Source organism: Sitophilus oryzae, unplaced genomic scaffold (genome assembly GCF_002938485.1).
Source record: "Sitophilus oryzae breed Bouriz unplaced genomic scaffold, Soryzae_2.0 scaffold_1621_pilon_pilon, whole genome shotgun sequence".
In the NCBI taxonomy this organism is placed as follows: Eukaryota; Metazoa; Arthropoda; class Insecta; order Coleoptera; family Curculionidae; genus Sitophilus; species Sitophilus oryzae.
In genome coordinates, this window is record NW_022146305.1 from 1,564 (window position 1) to 28,566 (window position 27,003).

The 27,003-nt window shown below is 31.2% G+C and overlaps 3 protein-coding genes across 3 annotated transcripts; all 3 read right to left on the reverse strand.

The window, feature by feature from the left end:
• Positions 1-381: 381 nt before the first annotated feature.
• LOC115880413 (probable cytochrome P450 28d1) lies at positions 382-18,382 on the reverse strand. The gene is made up of 6 exons (XM_030897604.1): positions 17,973-18,382; positions 12,816-13,053; positions 12,064-12,359; positions 6,354-6,703; positions 2,227-2,493; positions 382-575 (listed from the first exon to the last, which is right to left on the reverse strand). Exons 1-6 carry the CDS (start codon positions 18,146-18,148, stop codon positions 412-414), a joined length of 1,491 nt encoding a protein of 496 aa, XP_030753464.1. The 5' UTR covers positions 18,149-18,382; the 3' UTR covers positions 382-411.
• A 3,946-nt stretch (positions 18,383-22,328) lies between these two features.
• On the reverse strand, positions 22,329-23,286 carry LOC115880423. Its single transcript, XM_030897620.1, has 3 exons — positions 23,047-23,286; positions 22,708-22,933; positions 22,329-22,486 (listed from the first exon to the last, which is right to left on the reverse strand). The coding sequence occupies exons 1-3, from the start codon at positions 23,284-23,286 to the stop codon at positions 22,329-22,331; spliced, it is 624 nt and encodes a 207-aa protein (XP_030753480.1).
• A 340-nt stretch (positions 23,287-23,626) lies between these two features.
• Positions 23,627-26,690, reverse strand: LOC115880276. The gene is made up of 3 exons (XM_030897459.1): positions 25,942-26,690; positions 24,122-25,641; positions 23,627-23,732 (listed from the first exon to the last, which is right to left on the reverse strand). Exons 1-3 carry the CDS (start codon positions 26,281-26,283, stop codon positions 23,627-23,629), a joined length of 1,968 nt encoding a protein of 655 aa, XP_030753319.1. The 5' UTR covers positions 26,284-26,690.
• Between the last annotated feature and the right edge of the window lie 313 nt (positions 26,691-27,003).

The window sequence follows — 27,003 nt, forward strand, 5'->3', positions numbered from 1 at the left end:
ATATATTAACACACCCGATCTCGTTTTTTTATTTGAAAAAATAAAAAAGTTATTGGGGTGAGCCACTTTTGAGACGCACCCGGTATTTACTAAAATTTGTGAAAAAAATATAACCTAATAAAAGTCTGACAACTGAAATTTGCAAGAAGTATATAAAATTATATGAACTTTAAAGACACGTATACCTTTTAACATCACACTTGCCCAATCTTCATCAAGAGTGAATGCTGTGAATGCTTTGCTGTAGTATACAAGCTCAGTAGTTTTAGGATTTGATTGGTTTTTTTAACATATAAATATTAAAAAAATAACAAAGTCAACAATAACATAAGAAAAACAGTCAAAATACAAAAATATTTATTAAAAATTAGATAAGCAACATTAGATACAACAAAACTTACACGTTTAATATTAGATTTTTTTGTATTTCAGCCAAACGCCTCCCTGGACTTCGTTCATAAAATTGAATGCACAGTATGAAATTGGCTGCTGCAACTTCGGGCTGGTTGTTATCTCGAAGTTTTTGATCAGATAAACTAGTCCAAGTTTAATTTGCAGAATTCCAAGTCTCTGACCTATAAGAAAATATTCATATTAATGACAATTTTATATACAAAGCAATATAAGCATGGATAACTTGGGCCCGCATAGACTATACAATAATCGACAATGGGCCCAACTACAAAGAGATATCTACATACACACAACCAAACTTATATGGAATGACTCTTTATTTCTGACTAAATTTCTTGCAAGGATAAAAATTGGTATACAACTTTAAGATAAGGCTTTTTGTTATAAATAAACATGATAATAAAGAATAAACGACTGCTGCGATTTATTTTCTTTTGAATTTTGTGTTCACTAGTAAAATCACGATTGTCCGGTAATTTTCATTCTATCCAAAATAATAAAAAAATGCCTTATGTTGGATTAACAAATGTATAGAGGGGAAGAATTATTGCCCTCAGCCAACAAGGAATGCTCCAGTAAAACGTAGCAGAGATAGTAGGGGTTACCTAGGGTATCGAAAACATATGCAAGATACTTGGAATTAGAAACACACAAGGATAGGCACAGACAGAGTCGTCAAAGAGGCACAACTGAACAGCAAAACCGTGTTGTGTGCCAAATTGCTAGAATAAAACCTGGCAAATCCCAATGTTTCTCATCCAGAGCTACAAAGACAACTTGTGGCAGCTACTAGTGTGAACGTTTCAGTTGAAACCATAAAAAAAGGCTTTGTTCTCAAGGATTTTACAGTAGGAGAGAGTTACGAATCCCACAGTTATCTCGGCAAAATAAAATTGACCGGCTAAATTGATGCCTTCAACATCAAAACTGGACAAATGAGAATTGGCAAAATGTTCTTTTTTCGGGTGAGACCAGAATTGGCCTAAGATCAGATAACCATCAAATTCGGGTTCTCAGAGCTCCAGGAAGATGAGCGAGACTTCAGGCTGCCTAATCTGTATCAAGATATAAACGAAGGAACTGTAATGTTCTGGAAAGGTTTGTAATGGTCTGTAATGTTCTGTAATGTTCTGAAAAAAAAACTTTAACGGGTCGGAGATATGTTGATTTGGTGCTAGAACCAATCGTTAGTCTTTAGAGAGCTGCAATTGGAGATAATTTTAACTTCTTGTACGATAGTGCACCTCCCCATACCAGCAGAGTGACTAGAGAATGTCTTGGAATGATAGGTGTTATAGTTTTGGACTGGCTTGCATGTTTACCAGATCTAAACTCTATCGAACACTTGTGGACTAGCTCAACGAGCTCGTCGAAACAATCCAGGAAATTTTACACAGCTAATTGATGCAGCATTAGCAGAATGGGAAAACATACCCCAAGACAACGTTGATAATTTAATAAGAAGCGTACCAGCGCAGATAGAAGCTTGCATAAGGGCTAGAGGTCGCAACAAGCAATATATTATCAATTTTCTTTTTGTTTTTGCTTTTTGACCATTAAAAATTTAAATCTTAATTTCGTTTCTGAAACCAAAACAATACCATTTTGTTTATTTTGGGAACTGATTAATTTTTTTATTGCTATATGGATTATTTTTTATTAAAAGTCATTGGTAAGGACTGAGTTTTATTCATAAACACAAAAATAATAGATGATTCCATATCAGTTTGGTTGTGTGTATATGAGGGAGACTACACAAAACTTTGAAATGGTTGAATAAGCGGAAAAGGATGATGATGATGATGAATATACCTATGCAAATTCTTGGTCCATTTCCAAATGGAAAGAACAATTTATTAAGTGCTCCATCTTTCTCCATCATTCTTTCTGGATAGTACTTTTCTGGATCCTTGAAGTATTTTGGATCCTGGCACAACATTCCGTAAGGTATTATGATATGGTCTCCTTTTTTGAACTTCATCGTCATGTTTTTCAAATCCGGATCTTCACAGGTGTATTCGTAAGGCTCAGTGCAAAGTTTCATCAACATTTCTATCATAGGATATTTACGAAAAGATTCTAAAAAATATATATTATTTGTATTATTACAGGTTATCTCAAAATATCGATTGAAATAAAATTTACTCAATTTTGAACACCACTCCAAGTAGCATTTGGACGTTATCTAACGTCGGGTATACGTCGCGTCCAATAAACCCGACGTCGGGTACCAACGTCGGTTCTACCGCCTGACGACCCTTATTTGCACCTAAATGGAGAATACAGATTCGGGTCGCCTCGACGTCGGTATCTGACCTAATAGGGAATGTAATTCTACCAATTACCAACGTCATATTACGTTGGATTTTAGTCACTTAAAATTCGTCGCTAAGCACTTACGTTACGTTTGGTTTCATATTCGCTACCAAGAATACATAAAAACCTAACCAAACTACCTAATTACAAATGGATTCATAATCACTCCTCGAATATAACGATACATGCCTACCTAATTTCATATTATAATAATTCTGAATCATGAATCCAGACATCAGTTTTGTCAACGGAAGTCACTTTTTTTGATATATCTGATTAAAAATACTCCGGAAACAACGAGCGCCTTCAAAAGAGGTAGATTTATGAAATAAAAATATCTATAAAAAAGTAACTCGCAAAATATTTTTTTTTATTTTCTAGCTGGTTTAATCATAAAACTGTACTGTGGTTCCCCCCAAACTCAACCTTATCAATATTATTTTACTAGAAATCGGAATGTGAATATAAATTTTAAAAACAAAAAACTGTGTCCGACTTAATATGAACTACCAATATACCAATTCCGACCGGGTCTCCAACATTAGTCGTCTCACACGACCGAAGTCATCAAACCGGACGACCGGCAATCGTATTATGAATTATGACGTATATAATTCCAACGTACGCCACGTAACCTCACTTTGCGTATCAGTGATTTGTGGATCTGTGCAACTATATTTTAGTTTTTGTTTTCTCCTTCAAAAAATGGGTAGCCACTTTTTTAAGATAGTATATATCCAAAATTTAAAAGAATTGGAACCAGTACCTCACATGTGGGAGGAGGATGGGGTCTGCTGGTTTCCTAAGCTAAAAATAAAATTAAGATGCACCAGTGTAATGCAGCATCTCTTCCGGATAAAAAGCATTCGTGGGTGGAGGGAAGACATCACTACTACTATTATTATTTTGCAAAAGCCTCGACCTCTTTCTGTAAAATGTAGATGAATGTATAAATGCATTTTTAGTGCTTTTTTAGGCATAATAAAAAAATTAAGTTTGTTTACAAAAACTTTTTATTAGGTTATGTTCATGATGTTCATTAGGCCGCAAATGCTACTTAATTGTATTTACGGACGTAAATAGAGATACGTAAATTAGGTTATAAATAGGAACATAAAATACAACAAAATATAATTGGACGTTACTTTAGGGATTATCAGTGAAACGTATCCTATTCGGACAAAGGGTAGACGTCGGGCTAGTTCAAGTATATGTACGTCGTGCAAGCCAACGTGGGAACGACGTTGGGAAATTAATCAAAATGGTACGTTGTTATTTTGTACGTCGACAGATCGTTGGATTTACCGACTCGGATCCAACGACGTCGCTTTTAATAGGAAAGCGACGTCACCCTGTCGTATCACCAGCACCCGACCTAAATTTGCACAAAGTCTGACGTCGCTTCAGGTCAGATTTAGTTCGAAGTCAGATAGATGCTACTTGGGACGTGGGTAACAATTTTGTTGTTACCTCGTTTATTATAAAACTTCTAATTTTATACAGGGTTGTCCGAACTGTATTCCGGAAACTTGGGCAGCAAATTCTGCAGATAAATGTAATGTCCTAAAATGCTTAGTTTCGGAGATACAGGGTGTAGAAGTTTCATTTTTATTTCGATTTTTTTATGTCTGGGAGTTTTTTGACATGAGAAATTTGATTTTGATGTCAATAGGACTCCCATTTGTAGGGAGCGCCACCCACATGTGTTTTAACTGTTTTGAAGTACCTGCATAAAAGTAGTGAGTGAAAGAATATATATTTCCGAGACCTTTTACGTAAAAAATGTCTCTTGGTAAAAATCGCTACGAACAACCATTCTCGAGACATAATAATTGAAAAATTGTTTTTGCTTATTTCGTAATATGTTGTAGTCCTGAAAATGCACTTTACAAAACCGTTTCGTTTCTGAGATTTACACTTTTTGTTCCAGAGAAATTCGTTGTTAAATATTGCCGAAAACAGAAAAAAATATTTCTTTTGTATATTTTCTCAAATAACCCAAGATCTGACAGATATCGAAAAACAAATTAACAAAAAACAAACAAGTTGAGTAGATAGTTATTTGACTGAAATAATAAATTCGGGAAATCTTGATTTTTTTTAATTACTCATAAATTTTTCTGGCGACGAAATGATGATAAAACAGTTTCTGATGAACTTTTGGCACAAAACATTTCAAATTTATGATTTGAGTCTAAAACTATTTACTCAACATGCATGATACAAAGAATACAAGGTATGATATTGCGCAGGTTGGTCGCTATGTCACAGGTGATAAACGGCACTATTGGTCGGCAAGCTCTGCACGCCAATTTCAAATTGTCAAACAGATTGTGTCATCTGTGAAATTTGATTGTGTCAAAATATGAAAATAATTTTTCAAATGTCAAGCTCGATTTCAAAACATAACTTTTGGGATTATGTCCTAATTCTTTCCTAGTTTAGGTCTTTTTTTATTAGTGGCAAATATGGATATATTTTTTGTATGACCTATAATTTTTTTTTTGTGACTTATGACTCCAAGTGGTAACCAACTCAAGGCGGAACTCATGAACTTCATGAAAAGGAAGATTCCATCCGCAACTTGGAATGGAAATCTTGCAACGGTCTAAGACACTCGAAGAAGTTTCTGAGAGCTTATGATCAAGAAAAACCACAGATCTTCCTGGGTTTAAGTAAGAACAATCTTCGGATTGTCACGGGGTTTTTAACAGGACACTGTCTCCTCAATGAACACCTCAGTAGATTGAAACTAAGAAGAAACGGCGAATGCAGATTCTATGGGGAAGATGGGGAAACACCAGTACACCTCATCACTGAGTGCGCCGAGACGACAACCATTCGTGCCATGAATTTTGGTACGACTGATATTGGAGATGGAGAACCACCCTCTATAAAACCGTCCCAGATACTGGCTTTTGTCAAAGCCCTGGGACTGTATGATGAGTTATGACTCAAGAAAGGGGGACACAATGGATCTGTAAGGTCGCAGTGATTAACCCCCCTCCCACTCATTCTAAATTCTAAAAAAATTCTAAAAATGACCTATGACGTCACAGGTGGTATGCGCAAACTTAACGAAATTGGAGCCGCTATCGATCATACCTTGTTTTCTTTGTACCATGGTCAACATGTTTAATTATGTCAATGATGACAGGTATTGATAATTTCAACTCCAAATATCTGAAGAACCATTACTCGTAGCGATTTTTCTCAAGAGACCTTTAATACGTAAAAAATGTCGTAAATGTATAGTTTTTTACTCAGTAGTTTTATACAGGTACGGACAAAAAGTTATTACTCTTCAAACCAGTTAAAAAATATGTAGGTGGCGCCCTCTACTAGTAGGAGTCATATTGTCATCAAAATCAAATTTCTCATGTCAAAAAACTTCCAGACACCAATTTTCATCCAAATATTGACGTTACTTCAGAAATTATTTGAAAAAAAAACTCGAAATAAAAATGAAACATTTCATATTAGGACATACATTTATACGAACTTTTTTACTTATTTTTATCTGCAGAATATGATGCCGAAGTTTCCGGAATACAGTTCGGACCACCCGGTATATTTTAAACTAAATAATAAATCTATTTAAACATAAAATACCATACAATTACCATAAAAACACGCGTCAAGCCACACCATCTCTGGTAAAGCCTCGTAGGGAATTTCTCCCTTATTTTTCTCTTCGGTTTCCTTAATTTCCTCCCTGATTTTTTGCTGGTACTCCGGGTTTTGGGCCAGGCACAACAGATTGAAAGTGAGGATCAGTGAGGAGGTGAAGTACCCGTCCAGGAAGAATGTACTGGCGTGAGCTGTGACATCCGTATCAGTAAACTTGTGCTCTTTGGCTAAGTCTATCAGGAATTGAAGGTAATCTTTGTAGACGTCATTGTGAGTTTCACGGTACTTTTTGACGTCCGATATGATGGCTATTATCTTGTCTTCGACGTTCTGGCTTATAATTCTGCAAGTATAAATATTAATCGTACAGGGTGTCCCATTTTACAGGTTACAAAGATGCGGTTTTCACATTATCCGGTTTTTTTAATATAAAATTCAATTGAAGTAATTTAAAAGTACTCCATCAAAACAAAAAGAAATGCAACGAAGTTACAATTAAGGAATAAATAATAAAATCAAATTCAAATATAAATTTCACTGGTTTGAAATGGCGCGTAGAAAATTGTGACGTCGCCTATCAGCATTTGACTGAATAGTTGACAGAGGGCGCGAGCCTCTGAAGAATAATATTATGGCGTGTATAGTTCTCTGCTACCGCATTTACACTATACCTGGTTGTTCACCACATACGACACATAGTATTGTAGCTAAACGGTGAGATTTTTACAAATTGTAAGTCTTGGGTTCGATGAAGGACTATTAGAGGTACAATTTAAAAATAATTTTACAAGATACAGAGTGTCCCAAATAAGTAAAAAATATTAAAGTTGTATTTTTTTAAATGGATCACCCTGTATATTATTGCATTTTTAGTTTCTACGATTAAAATAAAGGTAAATTTGATTAAGGTTTATTATACTTAAACCTTACGGTTTTTGAAATATTTTCAATTTTGTGAAATTGAGGTAAAAATTTTAAGGCTTCATTCCTCCAAGGGTACCAAAGTTTTTAATACTAAATATTTACTGAAGTTTATTTATTGATCAGTTATTGTGTTGCAATAATAAAAATAATACTACCTTATACAGAGTGTCTAAAAATTTATTTTAAATAATTATTAGCTTCAAACGGCAATAACTTGTTTAATTTAAATGGAACACCCTATATATTTTACGAGAATCAGATGCACAATTTAATTGTCTATCAAATTATATTATACCATTTTTACCTATCTCTTTAAGTTTCCGTAGAAAATGGATTTTCTTGTAATTTAGAATTTATTTATCAATATACCCATGGAATATTGACATTTTAGATTATTTTAAAGATGTACCAAATTTTTAAAGAGTACAGATACTAATATTGTGGATATAATTCGTTTATTTCATTAAAAATAAAAAAAAAACTGTTTAAATATTTGTTAAAGAGGACCAATTAATATGATTCCAGTATTCAAACTACATTAACTGACTGCATTGATTAATAATAATTGTTCCAAATACTAAAAAACTGAATTTTGTATGGGTATTAGACAGTGTGATAAAAAGTAACATCTTAAAAATGATATTTCATTTTTTAATAAATGCTTATTTATAACAACAGAGACTTTAATTTTGATAACTTATTATTATAATGATTTCTGACTCAAATCCACATTTATTTAGAATAATTTATTAACGAATACAATTAAGTATGTAATTAATTAGTATATGGGCGGAAATAATGATGATAAATTTATTAATGGTATACCCTTTTATAAAGATTTAAATAGTTTTCTTTTTGCATACAACATTATTGTTTTTAGCAAAACCATAATATTACTAGAATGTCAATATTCCATGGGTGTCAATAATAAAATGTTAATATTCCATGGGTATATTGATGAATGAGGTCTAAATTATAAGAAAATGCATTTCCTACGAAAACTTGAAGGGATAGGTAAAAATGGTGTAATACAATTTGATAGACAATTAAATTGTGCATCTGATTCTCCTAAAATATACAGGGCGTTCCATTTAAATTAAACAAGTTATTGGCGTTTAAAGCTATAAATTATATAAAACAAATGTTTAGACACTCTGTATAAGGTAGTATAATTTTTATTATTGCAACACAATAACTGATCAATAAATAAACTTCAGTAAATATTTAGTATTAAAAACTTTGATACCCTTGGAGAAATGAAGCCTTAAAATTTTACTGCAATTTAACAAAATTGAAAATATTTCAAAAACGGTAAGGTTTAAGTGTGATAAACCTTAATCAAATTTATCTTTATTTTAATCGTAGAAACTAAAAATGTAATAATATACAGGGTGTTCCATTTAAAAAAATACAACTTTGATATTTTTTACTTATTTGGGACACTCTGTATCTTGTAAATTATTTTTAAATTGTACCTCTAATAGTCCTTCATCGAACCCAAAACTTGAAATTTGTAAAAATATAATCGTTTAGCTACAATACTCCGTGTCGTATGTGGTGAACAACCCTGTATATTTTAAAATTACGTTAGATTTTTCTATTTTTATTAAGATCGTTAAAAAATACGCTTTTATGTGGGATTATTCTTTATCACCCCAATATTAAATTTGCTTTTATATTTTTTATATTTTTTACTACTAGAAATTAAAACTTAAATTTTTATAATTAACAGGTAACTGCTATTTTTATCGGAGCACTAAACACATCCAAAGTTGTTCGGATGTTCGAAGGTTCGAGGTTAGACTTGTATTTTGTGGATTTTGCCGTTTGGCGTTAAATACTTCGAGTTTTCAATTTTATTTTATTGTACCCTCTTTATTATTTTTGGAATGAAGGGTGTTAAAGTTTGTTTTGTGAAGGGCTACCTAAATAACTCTGAAAATTCTCCAGAAAAAGTTTTTATAACCGTTCCTTTGGATAAAAGCCGTCGAAGAGCCTGGTTTGAAGCGGCAAGACAACAATGTCAGCAAAAGTACGAGATTTTGTTGTGAAGATCATTTTAACGTATGTTCCATAAGTTTTATTTTACAATTAATTTTATATCTACTTTAAAATACATTTAGAAAAATGGTTTTTATTTACCTTTGTACCTGGTGGCAAACCGTGACACTTTTGATAGGTGACGTCAGAAATTGCAAAAGTGTAAATTTGAAATTCTTAATGTTGATTAATTTTTTTAACAAACGGGATGAAATTGAAGTAAAACAAAAAAATACGGGTGTCATAAAATTGTATGAAGATTAATTATTTGCAATAAAAAAATTATGGTTAAACTCCGGATTGTTCTACTTTTTATGAAACTAAAAATGCTACACGCAGATTTGTCCCAGCCCTTTTAGTTCCTGAAATACAGGGCAAATTTGAAAATCGAAAAGGTTTTTTTTAACAGAACACCCTGTATATTATTGCATTTTTGATTTCTTTTAATATTAATAAATAAATAGAAAATATATATTTCTCAACCTTCCTAGAAAAAATTATTACAATAGTACAAGAACTGTCCCGAAATCAAAACTATATTAGGTATTTTCACTAAATAGTCTATCCTTACTTTGCTATAAATATCGTAACTTTAAATCATACAGGTTGTTCAAAATTCTATGCCAAACTTTCTAAAATATAAAATAATTTCTCTTTCTTCTTTTTTAAATGGGGCACCCTGTATATTATTCTTTAATTAGATGGAGAGTTAAAAAACTAACATTTTTTTTATTTAAAGTATTTAAAATTTTTAAGGGTTTCGTAGATACACGCAATATTATTTCATATGGCTCTGTCAACGGTAAAATACGAGAAAAATCATTGAGTGGCTTTCATAAAAATTTACAGTGGAAAATGCCAAATGAAACATAAAAGCGCGAATATCTGCGAAACCGTTAAAATTTTTGAAATACTCTAAATACAAAAAATATTCACTGTTTAATTCTCCATTTATTTAAAAAAAAATAGCTAGCTTTTTCCCGCGACTACGTTCGCGTTACACCTAGAATCGTTCACGCATTGATTTAAATTATTGTTTACCTCTTTATAGATAGAGCTAGTGAGCCTAACAAATACACTATTTAAACTATGATTTTAAGAGTTTTAGAGCTACTAAATACTTATATAAAGATACTGAATACTTATTTCGTATTTCATATAACGAAATATTTCTAAATAAACCCTTGTATAAAATTTATACTTTTAGTATATTAATGCATTTTCTTACATCAAATTTTCATTCCCTATTCTACTCTCTAAGGGTATAAATTTCATAAAGTCGCTTTATCCAAATAATTAACTCATGTCTTTTAAACGATCTTTTGTGCCAATGTTTATGTGTATAATCCAGAGGTCACCAAGTTTTATATAAATTTTTACTAACTTTACCCATTTGGTTGATAAATTTCAAAAACCTCTTCTAATACTTTTTGTAGGATTTCATTCTTCTAGACCAGATAGTACGGAATTTTCATACAACAAATTGTTCCCACACAATTTTACTCTCTAAGAGAAGAATTTCCTAAGATCGCTTCAGATATCCTTCAGAGGATCTTCCATTTAAAAAAAGGAAGAAAAATTATTTAATATTTTAGAAAGTTTGACTTAGCATTTTGAACAACCTGTATGATTTACGATTACCATATTTACAGCAAAGTAATGACAGACCATCTAAAGTAAATACCTAATATAGTTTTGATTACAGGATAGTTTTCTTGTATTTTTAATATTTCTTTTAAGAAAGGCTGAAAAAAATATATTTTTTAATTATTTATTTATATCTCTGAAACTAATCGAAATATATTTCATATCTTAATATTAAAATGATCTGAAAGGAAGTCAAAAATGCAAGACTATACAGGGCGTTCTATTTAAAAAAAAATGATCCCGATCCACTCACTTTTTTTTAGCCAACCTATAAAAGTTAAAATATTTTCCTGAAATATATACTTGTACGTACTTTAGGGTTGCACTTAAAAACAAAATTCCCGAGTTTTTTACTGTAGGAGCTACAGATGCCCGACATACTTTTGACGGACCCTGTATATTATATTCTAAGATTTTTCCATAAATTTAGCATCAATTATGTTTACATAACAAGCTACAATATACATACATACCATAATCAAAAATATAAACACTAACCAAGTAGTTTGCCGTAATTTAAAATAAAATTAATCGTTCTGAGAAAATGTGGATTCATGACTATAATTAGTAATCAAAATAATTACTTTAATTACCTCGAATTTAGTTATATTCAGAACGTTAAGATTATTTCTATTTTTTTTTAAATTCAACTTTATGAACTTTGATACTTCAACAAGTTTTCGAGTTATTTATTATTACATTAAATGAAAAAAAAAATGAATACAATATATTATATTGTATTCATTTTTATACAGGGTGACTCTCAAATAAGTTCAAATATTTTTCGGAGCAGTAGGTAATTCCTATTTCGATCGCATGAATATGTCGATGAGATTTTTTTCGCGTAAAATAGTTGAACATTTTGTATTTTTTCTATTTTTCTAGGAAATTCCCAATTCTTTACTTGATAATAATGATAATATGGCAAAATAGGCAGTAGATTAAATTTATAGAGGCATTTTTCTGTTGTTTAGGTTAGGGTCTGTTGTTTAGGATTATAAAAAAGGTCGATATATAAATTGTCGAAATATGCTAGTAGTTAAAATATTTGCACTTATTTCAGAGACACCCTGTATAAAAAAATATACTTACTTGATAGAAAACATGTTTAGTAACGATGGAAACACCTGCCCAAGTTGCAGGATGATAGCGTGGGATGATCCGGGTGTTAAAAAAGAGTCTGCCAGCTCCATGAAATCTGACAGTTTGTCATAACTGTCAAAGGCTTTGCCGTCGATGCCGAAGGCGGTTTTGGCAACGTTGTCCAAAGTAAAGCGCTTGGTTAGGAGTCTGGTTTCTATGCCATCTGTGGTAGCTGTGGGGTGGTTTTCGATGTATTCGACGAATCTTTTGGCTACGTTACTTATTAGTGGAAAAATGTGTTTCAACTGAAAAAGAAAATTATTGATTTATTAGAATAACTTAATAACAAAAATAGTAAAATATAAAAAAAGTAATAATAAATGCAGGAAGTTGCTTAAGCTTGAAAGTAATTTTTTACATTTCTTTGGTATGTGGTATTTTGTTTAAAATACATCTTTGCTTGTTTTGTATTAACACATACTGTTTTTTTTAATAAAATAACTCGTTTACATTTTTCCAGTTTTATACAGTTTTCTTTTCACAATAGTTTGAGGTAATCACTTCAAATTTTAAATATATTAATTTTCTGTTATGCGTTTCAATAGCACCAACTTATTTCTTTGTAAAATCAAATAAACTACTTTGACTTTGGAAAGACTATACCTCACAAAAAGATAGATATATTAGAGTACCTATATTTCTGAGGTTCAGATCCAAACAATATTTACGAAAATTCTTGATCAAAATGTCACTTTACTTACCCTGCCGCTTGTCAAACCAGGTGTCAGCATTTGTCTGGTGTCCTTCCATTCTTTCCCGCGCAAAACGAAAGGGTTATGTCCGAAAAGGACATCGACCTCTTTGTTAACCTGGATCTCATTATTCTGGAAGAACTTGAAGTCCTTAACAAGGATCCTGTGGGATAGTTCCGGGTCTCTTACTAGCAAACAGGGAGTGTTGGCTTTGAAAATGCCCACGAAAGGATAATCTTCGTATTTTCTAGAAAATATACAGGAAAGTTTTTGATAAATAAAATTTTCTTGTTAAACTTTCTTATTTTGTTTTGTTGTTTTATCTCTCTCATTATTTTTTGTTTGTCTATTTATATCGTATATATTCTGTGATCAAAACTATGAAAACAAACAGAAAAATATAAAAACAACATAAAGATAATTAAAATAACTGACGAATGAAAAACTAAATTCAATATTATTTTTTCCATAGCAACTGTTAAAATTGCCTTATATCTTTGAATAAGAAGACTAAGGAAGGAGCATAATGCTATCCATGTATTCATGCATGGTGGGCGGAAAAAGCACTCTAGGGTGGGGATCCTTGACAGTTCTGTTTAACGATTCATTTGACACATTTGAATTTGATTTGAAATTTTATGGATTTGTCAGTCTTTACGAAGCTTATTTTATGTTATTTATTATTTATTCTACTACTGATAGTTGTATAAAGGTAGTAAATCTAGATGGAAATTGTGGCAGAACTTAAATTAACAGGGAATCAAATATCATTTTATCGTCTTGTATAAAAAATAACTATATTTTTTCCAATTTTTTTGGAGACGAAATGTTCAATGCCATTTTTATAATTCTTTTGGACAGAATTATTTCAGTTGTATCAAGTTTATAAACACAAAAGCTTTATTATCGATTTTGAAAGATCTCGTATGTCTAAAAATAGACAGGTATGGCATTTGAAATATTACTGTTGAACAATTTCCGCGTGCTAATGCAAATCAAAAAAAATTTGCATAATGACTCATGGATGGCTATATAATGAAAATAAAAACATAGACCTGCACTTATTATGGAATTTTGCTTAATTGTTTATTTCTAGTTTTAAAAAAGCCTCCTACACACAATTGTAACTATTAATCAGTTACAGAGCGTACCAAAATAATATTCATGTGGTCATATTCATTTAAAATACAAGTCTTGAATCTAGGTATTTATAAAAAGATTGCACAATAGAAAGTTGTTAATATGACACTTTTATATACAGAGATCTTTATCTTTCACCCTCAAAGTGTCATTCAATTTGCTACAGGCAGTTGGAAGAAAATTATAATAAATAATATAAATATATAATTGATAATATAAAGGCGGACTCTGAGGACTCGTGTACTTGGCAAACATTTTTATTGACATACAGGGCCCGGTGATAGTGCGGCGTAGCTCCCATAATAACTAATTTAGAAATTCTGCAAAGATGCCCGACGCACCCTATATACCCTGTGTACCATTAACAAATGTTTGTCAAGTACGCAAGTCGTCTAATCGCGGTATAAAAAATAATTCCTATTTTTTGCGTGGGGAATCTCCCTATGAGAGAAGCACGTGTTTTTTGAAACACCTTGTACTAGGCAAATCTTTATACAGGGTGAGTTTCCTTCGATGTTCTCTATGGGTATCTCGGAAACTACTGGAGATAGAGAACAATTTTTGTTTATTTTAATTTACGAAAAGTTTGGATGTGACAGCTTCTCATTTCTGAGAGCGAAGACGATTAAACCTGTTTCCATGGCTAACTAAGTGAAATTGTTTAAAAATTATAAGAATTGGCTATAAATTTCCGAAAAAGAAACATATTATAGCTTATATCACTGAAAAGCTTAAAAAATGGCGCTTTTTATGAAGTCATAGCCAACTATGGTTTCCATTTAAAAAAACATATGTTTGTATGATATGTCAAAAATAACAGGCTTTAGAAAAAAGCGGAAGACACAATCTTATTAAGGATGTAATTATCTACAACTTTTATCTGAAAACTTTTTGTCTAAAATAGCTTACAATAGAATTAGGAACAATTTTTAAAATAGCCGAAATTTGTTTTTTTTTTAAATATCTAGTAAGCCATGAACTTTTTCAAAAATTTGAAGGGCACATATTTATGACCCCAAAAAACTGCAATTCTTTCCCTATTTAACCGACTCTCTATCTCCAGTAGTTTCCGAGATACCCATAGAGAACATCGTAGGAAACTCACCCTGTATGTGTTATTTTACATCTTCTTAAAAAAATATATAAATTGTCATACTTAAGTGTTTTTGAAACTAGATTTTTACTTTTATTTTAGAAAATTTTCCGTATTTAGTCTCTAATTTGGAACACTTGTATATTGAAAATAATTATTAAAAATTATAGACTTGCATAGCTAAATAATTTGTTTAACCTTCTGCATTATTACGTATAATTACAGTATTTTTTTATAATTTTTATAAGTATTCGACTGTTTTGATTTCTAATTTAGTTTAAAATAATTTGAAAACATAAATATGTACTTTCAAAATACAACAACATAAAATATATCTCCAGATGAAATCAGCTGTACTAGATAATATCAAATGTATCTCTTAGATCATATATATTATCTCTAATATAAAACTATATACCAGAGTTACTGCAAGCTACCGATGACTAAAATACCAACTTTTGAAAGGTTATGTTTTAATTTTTGTTGTAAATTTCACAAATCATGCACTCTATAGGTTTCATTGACAGAATGTGTACCTTCCTTTGAAAAAAAATAGCTTCTCAATGTCCAAATTCAGATTTTTCACAAAAGAAATATACAAGATGAAACATAAAAATATAAACGACGCAGAAATTCCAACATCAAAAAGGTTCCTTTAAAAAAATCATAAAAAAATATTTCATATTTTCTTTTAAAAAAGACTGAAGAAAATATACAGGGTTGTTCACCACATACGACAAGGAGTATTGTAGCTAAACGATTAGATTTTTACAAATTGTAAGTTTTGGGTTCGTTGAAGGACTATTAGAGCTACAATTTAAAAATATTTTCACAAGATACAGAGTGTCCCAAATAAGTAAAAAATATTATAGTTGTATTTTTTTAAATGGCACGGAGTATTGTAGCTAAACGATTAGATTTTTACAAATTGTAAGTTTTGGGTTCGTTGAAGGACTATTAGAGCTACAATTTAAAAATATTTTCACAAGATACAGAGTGTCCCAAATAAGTAAAAAATATTATAGTTGTATTTTTTAAATGGAACACCCTGTATATTATTCTATTTTTGGATTCTACGATTGAAATAAAGGTAAATTTGATTAAGGTTTATCATACTTAAATTTTACCGTTTTTGAAATATGTTCAATTTTATGAAAATGCAGTAAAAATTATAAGGCTTCATTTCTCCAAGGGTATCAATGTTTTTAATACTAAATATTTACTGAAAATTATTTATTGATCAGATATTGTGTTGCAATAATAAAAAATTTTCTATCTTATACAGAGTGTCCAAAAATTTATATTAAACAATTCCTAGCTTTAACCGACAATAGGTTGTTTAATTTAACTGGAACACCCTATATATTTTACGTGAATCAGATGCACAATGTAATTGTCTATCAAATTGTATTATACCATTTTTTACCCATGTCTTTAAGTTTTCGTAGAAAATGCATTTTCTTATAATTTAGACCTCATTTATCAATATACCCATGGAATATTGACATTTTAGATTATTTTTAAAGATGTAACAAATTTTCAAAAAGTACAGATACTAATATTGTCGATATAGTTCGCTTATTTCATTAAAAAATAAAAAAAAACTGTTTAAATATTTTTTGTTAAAGAGGACCAGTTATTATGATCCCAGTATTCAAACTACATTAATTGACTGTTTACGTTGATTAATACTAATTGCTCCAAATACTAAAAAACTAAATTTTGTGTGTGTATTAGACAGTGTGGGAAAAAGTAACACCTTATAAATTTTATTTCATTTTTTGACGAATGCTTATTTATAAAAACAGGGACGTTCATTTCCATAACTTATTATTATATTGATTTCTGAGCCAAATCCATATTTATTTAGAATACTTTATTAATTAAAATAATTTAAAAGTATGTAATTAACTAATTTTTGGTCGGAAATAATGGTGGTATATTTAACTGGTATAAAATTTAAATATTTTTTTTTGTATACCAATGGGCTTGCAATATTTACCACCTGTATATTTTTTACATATATGTTGCTTTAAAAAAATCTGAAATGTCAATATTCCATGGGTATAGTGATAAATGAGGTCTAAATTATAAGAAAATGAATTTTCTACGAAAACTTGAAGAGATAGGTAAAAAATGGTATAATAAAATTTGATAGACAATTAAATTGTGCATATGATTCACGTAAAATATACAGGGTGTTCCATTTAAATTAAACAAGTTATTGCTAATTAAAGCTAGTAATTATTTAATATAAAATTTTGGACACTCTCTATAAGTTAGTGAAATTTCTATTATTGCAACACAATATCTGATCAATAAATAATCTTCAGTAAATATTTAGTATTAAAAACTTTGATACCCTTGGAGAAATGAAGCCTTAAAATGTTTACTGCAATTTCATAAAATTGAAAATATTTCAAAAACGGTAAGATTTAAGTGTGATAAACCTTAATCAAATTTACCTTTATTTCAATCGTAGAATCCAAAAATAGAATAATATACAAGGTGTTTCATTTAAAAAAATACAACTATAATATTTTTTACTTATTTGGGACACTCTGTATCTTGTAAAAATATTTTTAAATTGTAGCTCTAATAGTCCTTCAACGAATCCAAAACTTACAATTTGTAAAAATCTAATCGTTTAGCTACAATACTCCGTGTCGTATGTGGTGAACAACCCTGTATATTTTTTCATTTATTTATTAATATCTCTGAAACTATCAAAATATATTTAATAATATCTTAGGATTATGTCAAGTGATCAAAAGGGAAGCCAAAAATGCAATAATATACAGACTGTGCCACCAAATATTTTTCTGCAATATGTCAAGCAATCCCTAGTTTCTTTATATAGCTACAGATGCCGGACGCACTATTTCACAGGATCCTCTAAACATTATCCAAAAACTAACAGAATATAATATTACCTGTATATATCCAAGTAAACTTGTCCCAAAGTCTTCTTCCCCAAGAAATGTTCAATAATATTCCCAACTATGGGCCACCCTCTAGGTCCAGGTACCCCACGTCTGTGCCAGTAAGAGCCTTTATACCAAACATAGAAAACTATCAAAAATACAACGGCAAAAACCAACAGATACATCGCGCACTTCTAGCTTGACTTTCAACTACAAACCAACAGCCAGATCAAAACAAATGTGCATTTTATTACACAAATTGAAGGCAATTATAAACAACGATGGAAGATTTACAGAACTAGTGATATAAATAAGTTTTTTAACAAAAAATATATTTTGAAAAGTTTCAAGGGTGTCTCTGGGAGAAAAAAAAAGGGTTATTATACTGAGATGTTTATTTTGCTATGAACTTTCTATACGGCTATTGTTTAAAAAAATATGTAAGTATTTATTGTCCCAGGGCGGCCTTTATTAATTCAAGGCCAAACAACAAACACAGAATGTGTTATTATTATTATTATTCGCAATTTCCGAATAAAGAGATAAGCTAGTCGGGTATTTATAAATAGAACTTGTTCAGTTGCGTACAGGGTGGTCAAAATCACTTGCTACTTACGGCGTATCACACTTATTTGATATACCAAGTATGTTTTTTTTCTGTTGTGAGTAGTAGTGGGAACTATCGAATGAATACTAGTTGCAATTCATTCGAATAATTCGATAGTTAGTAAGAAAACATTCGTTGAAAACTATTCGAATAAAAATTATCGAATAGATCCGTCATCTGCCTTGAAATATTGTATTCTAGTAATTCGGCAGCAAAAACCATTCATTTATAAAATTCATTCATTTATGAAATTCATTTATTCGTTAGGATCGATTATAATAAAATATTAACTGAATTTTAGTTGTCGCCCGGCGACGTAGTGGCAATGCTATGAAAGAAGCCGGCATCTTTGATTTTTTACGGAGTCAGATATAGATAAGGACACATTATTTTTTTTATTGAGGTGCTAGTATTTACACAGAAAATACATTATGAAGGGCGCTGTTGCCATATTTTGGTATTAGTTGATATTAGCAAAGAATATTATTGTTTGGCTTTAGTTAGTTAGGGATAGTATGTCTATATATTCTGCATTTTTTTTATTAATATTCTGTTGTTACACTGCAATAATACTTGTTATTTTGGATGTAGGAAAATTATTTTTTAATGTTTTTAAGCAAAGACTGGTTTAATAAATAATAATAACAGGAATAATTTCTTATACCTATTAACAACAAAATTTAAAATCATTTAATATAAATATTTTTTTTAAGCAGTAGCAAAATATAAACAACAAATTAGATGTCAAAATTAATTATATTAGATCCTATTTAAAAATAATATAGTCTCTAAATTTTTTGTGTGGCAACGTTGGTTTATTAAATAGTAATAATTACAGAACTAATTTGTTATATTAACAACAAATTTTAAAATCATGAAATATAAACATTTATTAATTTTCTAAGCATGCAGTGTAATGGAAGGAAAATATAAATAAAAAATTAGAAATCAAAATTATTTATATTAGGTGCTTTATATTACTATTTAAAAATTATATTTACTTTTACTGGCATTTACTTTAAAAAATAAATGAAATATTTCTTCGCAAAAAACTACATGTAAGAGAATTAGCATAAAGAATTAGCCAAATTAAATTGGCACGTGTAAAACTTTCATTCTAATTTTCTCACCCCATACTTTGAGTTCGATAACCGCATTTACTTAACCACATTACTTAAATATGATTATTAAGTTCAACTAATTCATATTATTAAAACATCTAAAATACAAATATGTATTTTTAAAATTAATTGTAAGTTCATCTCATCTCTCTTAAAAATTGCTACTTCTCAAAATTTCCCATTAAAAAATAGACCATATACCATATAAAATTAAATAATTGAAAGATCGGACTACGGAAAACCACACAAATTTTTTTTCATTTATTTTAACTATTTTAATAAACGCAAAAATAGTACAGTATTTATACAGCGAAGTTATAAAAATTTGGAAGAACTAATAATGCACTGACGCATACAAAAATCAAACGAATACTAAATTTCATTTATCAAAAGCATTCGATAGTCGTGGCTCAACGATAACCATTTAGTCGCACGGCGAGGTTGTCACATATGCTTTAGTATACAAATGAATGAATGATTCTATTCGAATAAAACCATTCGATAGTTGAAATCATTCATTCATTAACCATTCGATAGTCTAATTCATTCGATAGTTCCCATCGCTAGTTGTGAGTATAAGAAGTTCTTAACAAAACATAAAGTTGCATAAAATCTGCGTTGATTTATACACCCAGTATATTTATCACAAATAGTTTAGGCTATTTTAGTTTAATTACTTTTGATGAGGAATATATTATAAAATACCATACGGATCGAAAAAAAAACGGCGTCAAACACGGCTGGGGAATGAAAATCGATGATAATGTTGGTGCGGTCAAGCCCTAGACTTCTTGGCCCGTTCTCGTCTTTATTTTTTAATGGTGCTTACTGCCAGTTGGTGTTATGAATGTTGTAATTTATTTTTATATTGAGTAAAAATGATTTTTAAATCGCGTAGCTTAAAATCCAAAAAAAAATGACAAGTTTTATATTAATTTGTGGTAAAAGACGTCCAGATATTGTCCTCGTGACCTTGAGTGACGAATAGAGTTTTCTAAAAAAAAATCATCAAAGATGTTCAAACTGAACACCTCCTTTTTGAATACACAATAAACATCTTTTGCGAGTTACAATGATTTATTAGGAGAACTGATGTAATAAGTCCAAAAGCTTGCCTAGTACTAGTATCTATCTTGCCTAGTATCAGATATTCTGTGCTACTAGGCAGACTCCGTAGACCAAGGTTGACATCTGAAATGAATGAGATCAATCGATTTAACAGTTATTGTTATTTGCTCTATGTATTTTTGTTAATGTTTTGATTCAAGTGTTTTCTGAATATTTCAATACCTCTTTAGATTAAAAATAGTTTTAAAAAATATAGATATATTTTCCAAAATCGTATTAGATTTTGTTTTAATGCAGAAAGCTAAATCACAATAAAACATATTATTCAATACGCATGAACAATTCTTTGAATTCTGCCAGTAACCTAAGTGAAATCATTTCCTATGTCATAAATCCCTACGTGTTTCACGTTTCCTCGATATTCGAGTATTCTTTAATATGAAATAGGGCTTACGTGACGACTTAGCCCTTACGTAAGCCTCGAGAAACCGTCTGAACCGAACAGGGAACAAGCTGCAACCCTCCACCCTCTTTCCCAGATCTCGTTTACATACATTCTGCTCAAAATCTGTAGCCAAACCTTTCCATACGTCGATAAATGTAACGTTATTCTGATTTATTTAAACTCCCTACTTTTTTCTTCTCTTATAAACGTTTTTTCCTCCTTATACAGGGTGTCCCAGACTGAGCGTGCATTAGAAGTTTCTAGAGAACCACAATAATATCTAGATCGGAGATTTTTGGATCATCATTGTTTTACAACGAAATCTATTGATTAAAAATATTTTCAATATGGCGGCACTTCCGGAAATACCGGAAGTTGGCAGCAACTTTCTTATTTTAAATGGGTGCCCCCATTTTTTATTACATATTTAAATTCTCTGTAAAATTCTATGAATATTGATGTTAAACACTCTATACCTAACATTAGCCGTTTTTGAGAAAAAAAATATTTAAAATTTTTGGACGAAAAAAACTACCTGTCAAAAAAAATTGTATAGCCTAAAAGTCAAATTTAGTGATTACCACAGACACTGTGACATCTAGAGAAGACATGTGGCTATCTATTTCACAAATTAAATTGTTTGAATATCATATAATATCGGCCGTAGCTGTCATGGAATTGAGAGATTAAAAAATTATCATAAATCATTTTTTTCAAATGGAAACCCACTTTTTTTATTTCACTAGTGAAAAGGTTTTTTAATTCGTTACTTTTTAACTATTCCTGTTCCTATACCTAAAATAAAATAGTTTTTAAGTTATTTAAGATTTAATTTGAAAACGAATATTTTTTTCTGATTTTATCTAGCTTCATTTGACATTAAGTGTCAAACGGTCAGGCAATTTATTTCCATCTGTCAGAAAACGAATTTTTTGAATTTCATATATTATTTTGCCATTCTTACTGTTTAGTAGCTCTGTCTCTCATGTACTGATCTACTCCATCTAACCACGTAGTTCTAGGTCTTCCTCTTTTCCTTCTGCTTTGGGGACGATACTCCATTGCCCTTTTTGGCCATCTTTACTCTCCCATTCTTTTCACGTGCCCATACCATAGTAGCTGTCTCAATTTGATGTTGTCGGTGCTGGTATATTATATTCACCTTGTTCTTTGCCTGATCTCCTCATTTCTAATGTGCTCCATCCTTGATATTCGACATGCTCTTCTGAGAAAGTCCATCTCCACTGACTCGACCATCCTTCTTTCTTTTGCTGTAAATTGCCTGCATTCGGCACCGTATGTTAACATTGCCTCTACGATTGCTTTGTAAATCCTTAGCTTTGTTTGGATGGATGTTTTATTTGACTACAGGAGAGGGTTTAAAAGACCGATTACTTTCTTATCTTGTTGTACTCTGCTATGTATATCTTTCTTGGAATTCCCTTCTTCAGATATAATACTTCCTAAATATTTATATTCGCTACACCTTTTAATTTCATGTACCTTCAGTTTGTTTTTCTCCTACTTTCAGGTATTCGGTTTTTGTGAGGTTGATATTGAGTCCCCATCTATCGTATTCTTCGTCAAGTTTCATGAACATATAGTCGGCATCCTCCTCACAACCTGCAACAATAACTTGGTCGTCTGCAAAGAACAAGGTCGATAGATAGTGGTTGTCAATCTCTATTCCTATAGCTCTACTCTTCCTTCTCCAGTTTTTCAATGCCTTCTGGATATATATTTTAAATAAGGTAGGTGATAAACTGCACCCCTGTTTGATCATACTTTTTGGATTTTTGTACATATTCCAGATTGCATTGATATATTTTATGTTTTACGCACATTTGACTCAACCAAGATTTCAAATAATTTCTTCAAAGGCACCATGTCATAGGCTTTCTCTAAATCTATAAACACCAGATGCGTGTCCAAATTTCGAGCTCTCCTTTTTTCAATTATTTGTTGTAACACAAATATGTTGTCTATACAAGAACGCCCAGCGCGGAAACCACCTTGTTCTTCTATTTCTTTAAAGCTCTCTTCTACTCTCTCTTTTAATATCCTGCCATACAACCTTCCCATTAAGCTTGTCAAACTAATGCCTCTGTAGTTGCTACATCTTTTTCTGTCTCCTTTCTTAAAAATAGAGCTGATGTACGCCAGATTCCAGTCTTCAGGAACGTTGTCGTTTTTTAACAAGAATAACTTTTTTATTTTGTACAATTTTTTCCAGTGGCGAAAAACACAGAATTATTTTCAAGAAATTAAAAAGATAAATAGTAAACATGATACTTTAAGTTTACTACAAGTTTCCTCTGGAATACGTGTTCACCTTTATGTTTTCCTCTTCTGCAATAACCTCTGACTCTTGTCACTTTATACCTCCAAACAACACGTGACAGGTGAAACTTGGCACGATTTGCTAGCTTCCTTCCGGAAAAACTTCAGCTGTTTTTCTTTTATACTCCTTTTTCTTTTTGTTTTTCTTTAGTGCGATCACGGACAGGGCGCGCGGCGTCGTGTTGCACCTGGAAAATTGGAAAGCGAAAACAACTTGCAAAAAGTTTTATTAAACGGGCCATTTTGAAATTTCAAATTGCCTGGGCAACACCGGCGCGGCGCTATATACATATACACGTTATTTCAGCAGCTGTTTTGTCGGTGTGAAAACTTCTTAAATTTAAGCAAATTCCGGAATTTTGTTATTATTTGGAGACCGGAATTAATATACAGGGTGTCCCAGAAATAAATGCAAGTATTTTAACTGGGGTATAGTTAGGGTGACCAGATTTATTTGCAGAAAAGTAGGACAACCAGGACAAAAAAGCCTGATTTTTAATAAAAAAACCTGACATTTAACAAATATATTTATATAAAAAAATGTAACAATTTCTACTTAGGTAAAAACTACTTATACTTTTCAGAAGAACCAATTTCTTTTAAAATATTGGGATTGTCCATCAAATAATTATAATATTCCACACAAGACATTTTTAAATTAAATTTTAACACTATGAGGCTTTTTATTGATTCGATAGATAAACGGTTTCTTTCTTTGGTCCACTGCGCTGCGATTAAAGAAAAAATTCGCTCGACGGCAGCATTATGTGCCGGAATAGCAAAGTAAAATTCACAAATTTTAAGCAATTCTGATGATAAATCAATGTGTTTTAATTGCTTAAAATAGTAAGACCACTTTTTATCTAAAGATAATGATAAAAATTCCTCATTTTGAATCTTTGTTGTCAAACTGTCTTTTAATAAAATGATTTCATCAATTAGTTTTGTGTCATTAATTTCTACCCCTTTTTTGGATAAAAATTCAATACAGGGCAAAATATCATTAAATTTAAAGTTTGTATCATTTAAAAGCATCCATTGAAATGAATTAAATTCTGCCAATGGAGCGGCCCATTTTTCTAAATAGTCTATACATTTAGTATAGAATTGCCATACTTGCTCCTTAAAATCATTAACTTCTTTTTGTAATCCCTTTTCCCTTAACACATTTAACTGACTTCTTACTTTTAATGGTATAAATTGCTCGGAGAGCCTTCCTTGTAGTGCTGTGAGGACTGATGCAAGAATGTCCTGCACTTCCAAAATGGAAATATTTTCTTTTTCAATTAACGCAACGTTTACATGGAAAATGTGCATAGTTGAATCTAACAACCACAAATACATTTCTGAAAATTCACTCTCAAAAAATTTTCTTAGCATAGCTGGACAGTCTTGCTGAGATTCAAAGTAGGATTTAAGTGCCGGATAGAGTTTAAGAATCCGTTCAATGGCTGGGAACATGGATAGCCATCTTGTTTTGCTATGATATAAAAGTGGTTGATAGGATATTTCAACAAAGTTGCAAAATTCTTTTAATGCTTCCGTTCTTACCGTGTAGATTGAAAAGTAGTTAAATATTTTGAAGATGATGTAGTCCACATCACACTGCAGTGAATCAGCTCCATGCTGTATACAATTATGAAGAATATGGGCTGGACAACCTATACCAACTATATCTGAATTTAAGTCTTGCTTCATGTTGCTTAAAACATTTTTCTGTCCTCGTCTTGCGAGACCTCCAAAGTTTACATTAGCATTGTCACCGGAAAAAGCAATACACTTGGAAGTAATGTTAAATTTTTTTATGGTTGTTATCAGATATTTTGATATGGCTTCAGCCGTTTCACTTGAAAGGGCAGATAATTCCAATACCTGTGTCTGAATTCCGTTGAACCATTGAAAGTACTGGACAACAACAGGAAACATTTTAGTAGCTCCATGATTACTTGCATCTGTACCGATACCATAGAAATTTACAGAATTTAGACTTGATATTAATGTTTCTTGTGCGTGAGGTGAGAGTACATGATTAACAATTGCTTCGGTTTTTGTTCTTCCGCATCCAAATTTAGCAGTTATTTCTGAATCCGGAATTATCTAAAAAAACACAAAGAATATGTTAAAACTTAAAATTTGCTATTAATAACTGCATAGGTACCTTTTTTAATAACGGTATTTTTTTTCCTAGTAACTTTTGGCTGAGCTGTTTTTACTAAATTGAATAAATAAATATTTAAATACATTTTAGTACAGCCAAGTACATAATATTTTTATTATCAGATCACAAAAATGTCTAAGCTTATTTTTTTTTATTTATTTCTGACTTTTAACTCGAAGGTGAAGAAGTGTTTTTAAAACACGCTGTATATATTTTTTACTGCAAAATTGGGTACCTACCTTTTTAAGAAGAGATGAAGTGCAGTCCAACGATCTATAAGACTGATGGTGCGAAACGGTGTGATATGCTAATGTACCTTCTGCAGCTTTAAGTTTAAAATCAACTGAACTATTCTTTTGGACGAAAAAGTTATCCAGTTTCATGCAAGAGGAAGAGGCTTGAAGACTTTTCTTGTGTTTTTCCGTAGAAATATGTTTTTCCAAATCTGCTGCTCCTTTGCTGCCAACAGAAACAAACGAATCACAAGGCACACATTTGGCTTCTTCTTCGTTTCGGCCTTTTACAAAAAGTTTGTATTTTGTCGCCAGTTTTTCGGTAAATTTACACTTTCTTTTAGACATGATGTTTACTTGCTGCTGCTGAACTTAAACTGAACTATGAATACTCAACTGTGAAACTGTGAAGTGAAACCAGGTGAAACGTCGGTTTTTATATACTCGGGGGAAACCCGCAGTCAAAAGTCAAAACAAAACAATTAAAAGCGATTTCGATTTTACGCACGCTCTCTGGTTGTGTCGATCGGTATGGGTTTGGTTGTGTCGGGTCGGTATCGATATACGCGACGACCGACGCGGCGCGGCGTTGCCAGCTTGAGAAAGTCGGAACCAGGAATAATGATAATGTGCGTTTTTAGTTATTTAGAATTTTCGATTGATAAAAAGCCGGACACGACAAAAAGCCGGCCTGACGTTTTCATTTAAGCGAAAAAGCCGGACATGTCCGGCTTTATCCTGACGTCTGGTCACCCTAGTATAGTTAAACCCCAGAAATACGCCTATGAGGATTTTTTCGCGAAAGAAATTAAAAATTCGGATTTTTTTTTAGTTTTTAGTTAAAAAACATAAATTCTTGATAATATGGCAACATAGGTTAGTAGATTAAATCTACAAGAAAGAAAACTAAGAAAAGATTCAGTGGTTCCCAATGCCAAGCCCCTGATCTGACAATTCTCCCAGTACTAATTTCGTTAGTGACCATTCTAATCATTGTCGCATTGGCATATCTACCAATGACAATGTGCAGTGGTGTTAGATCTAGAATGACCTCCATTGCTGCTGTTG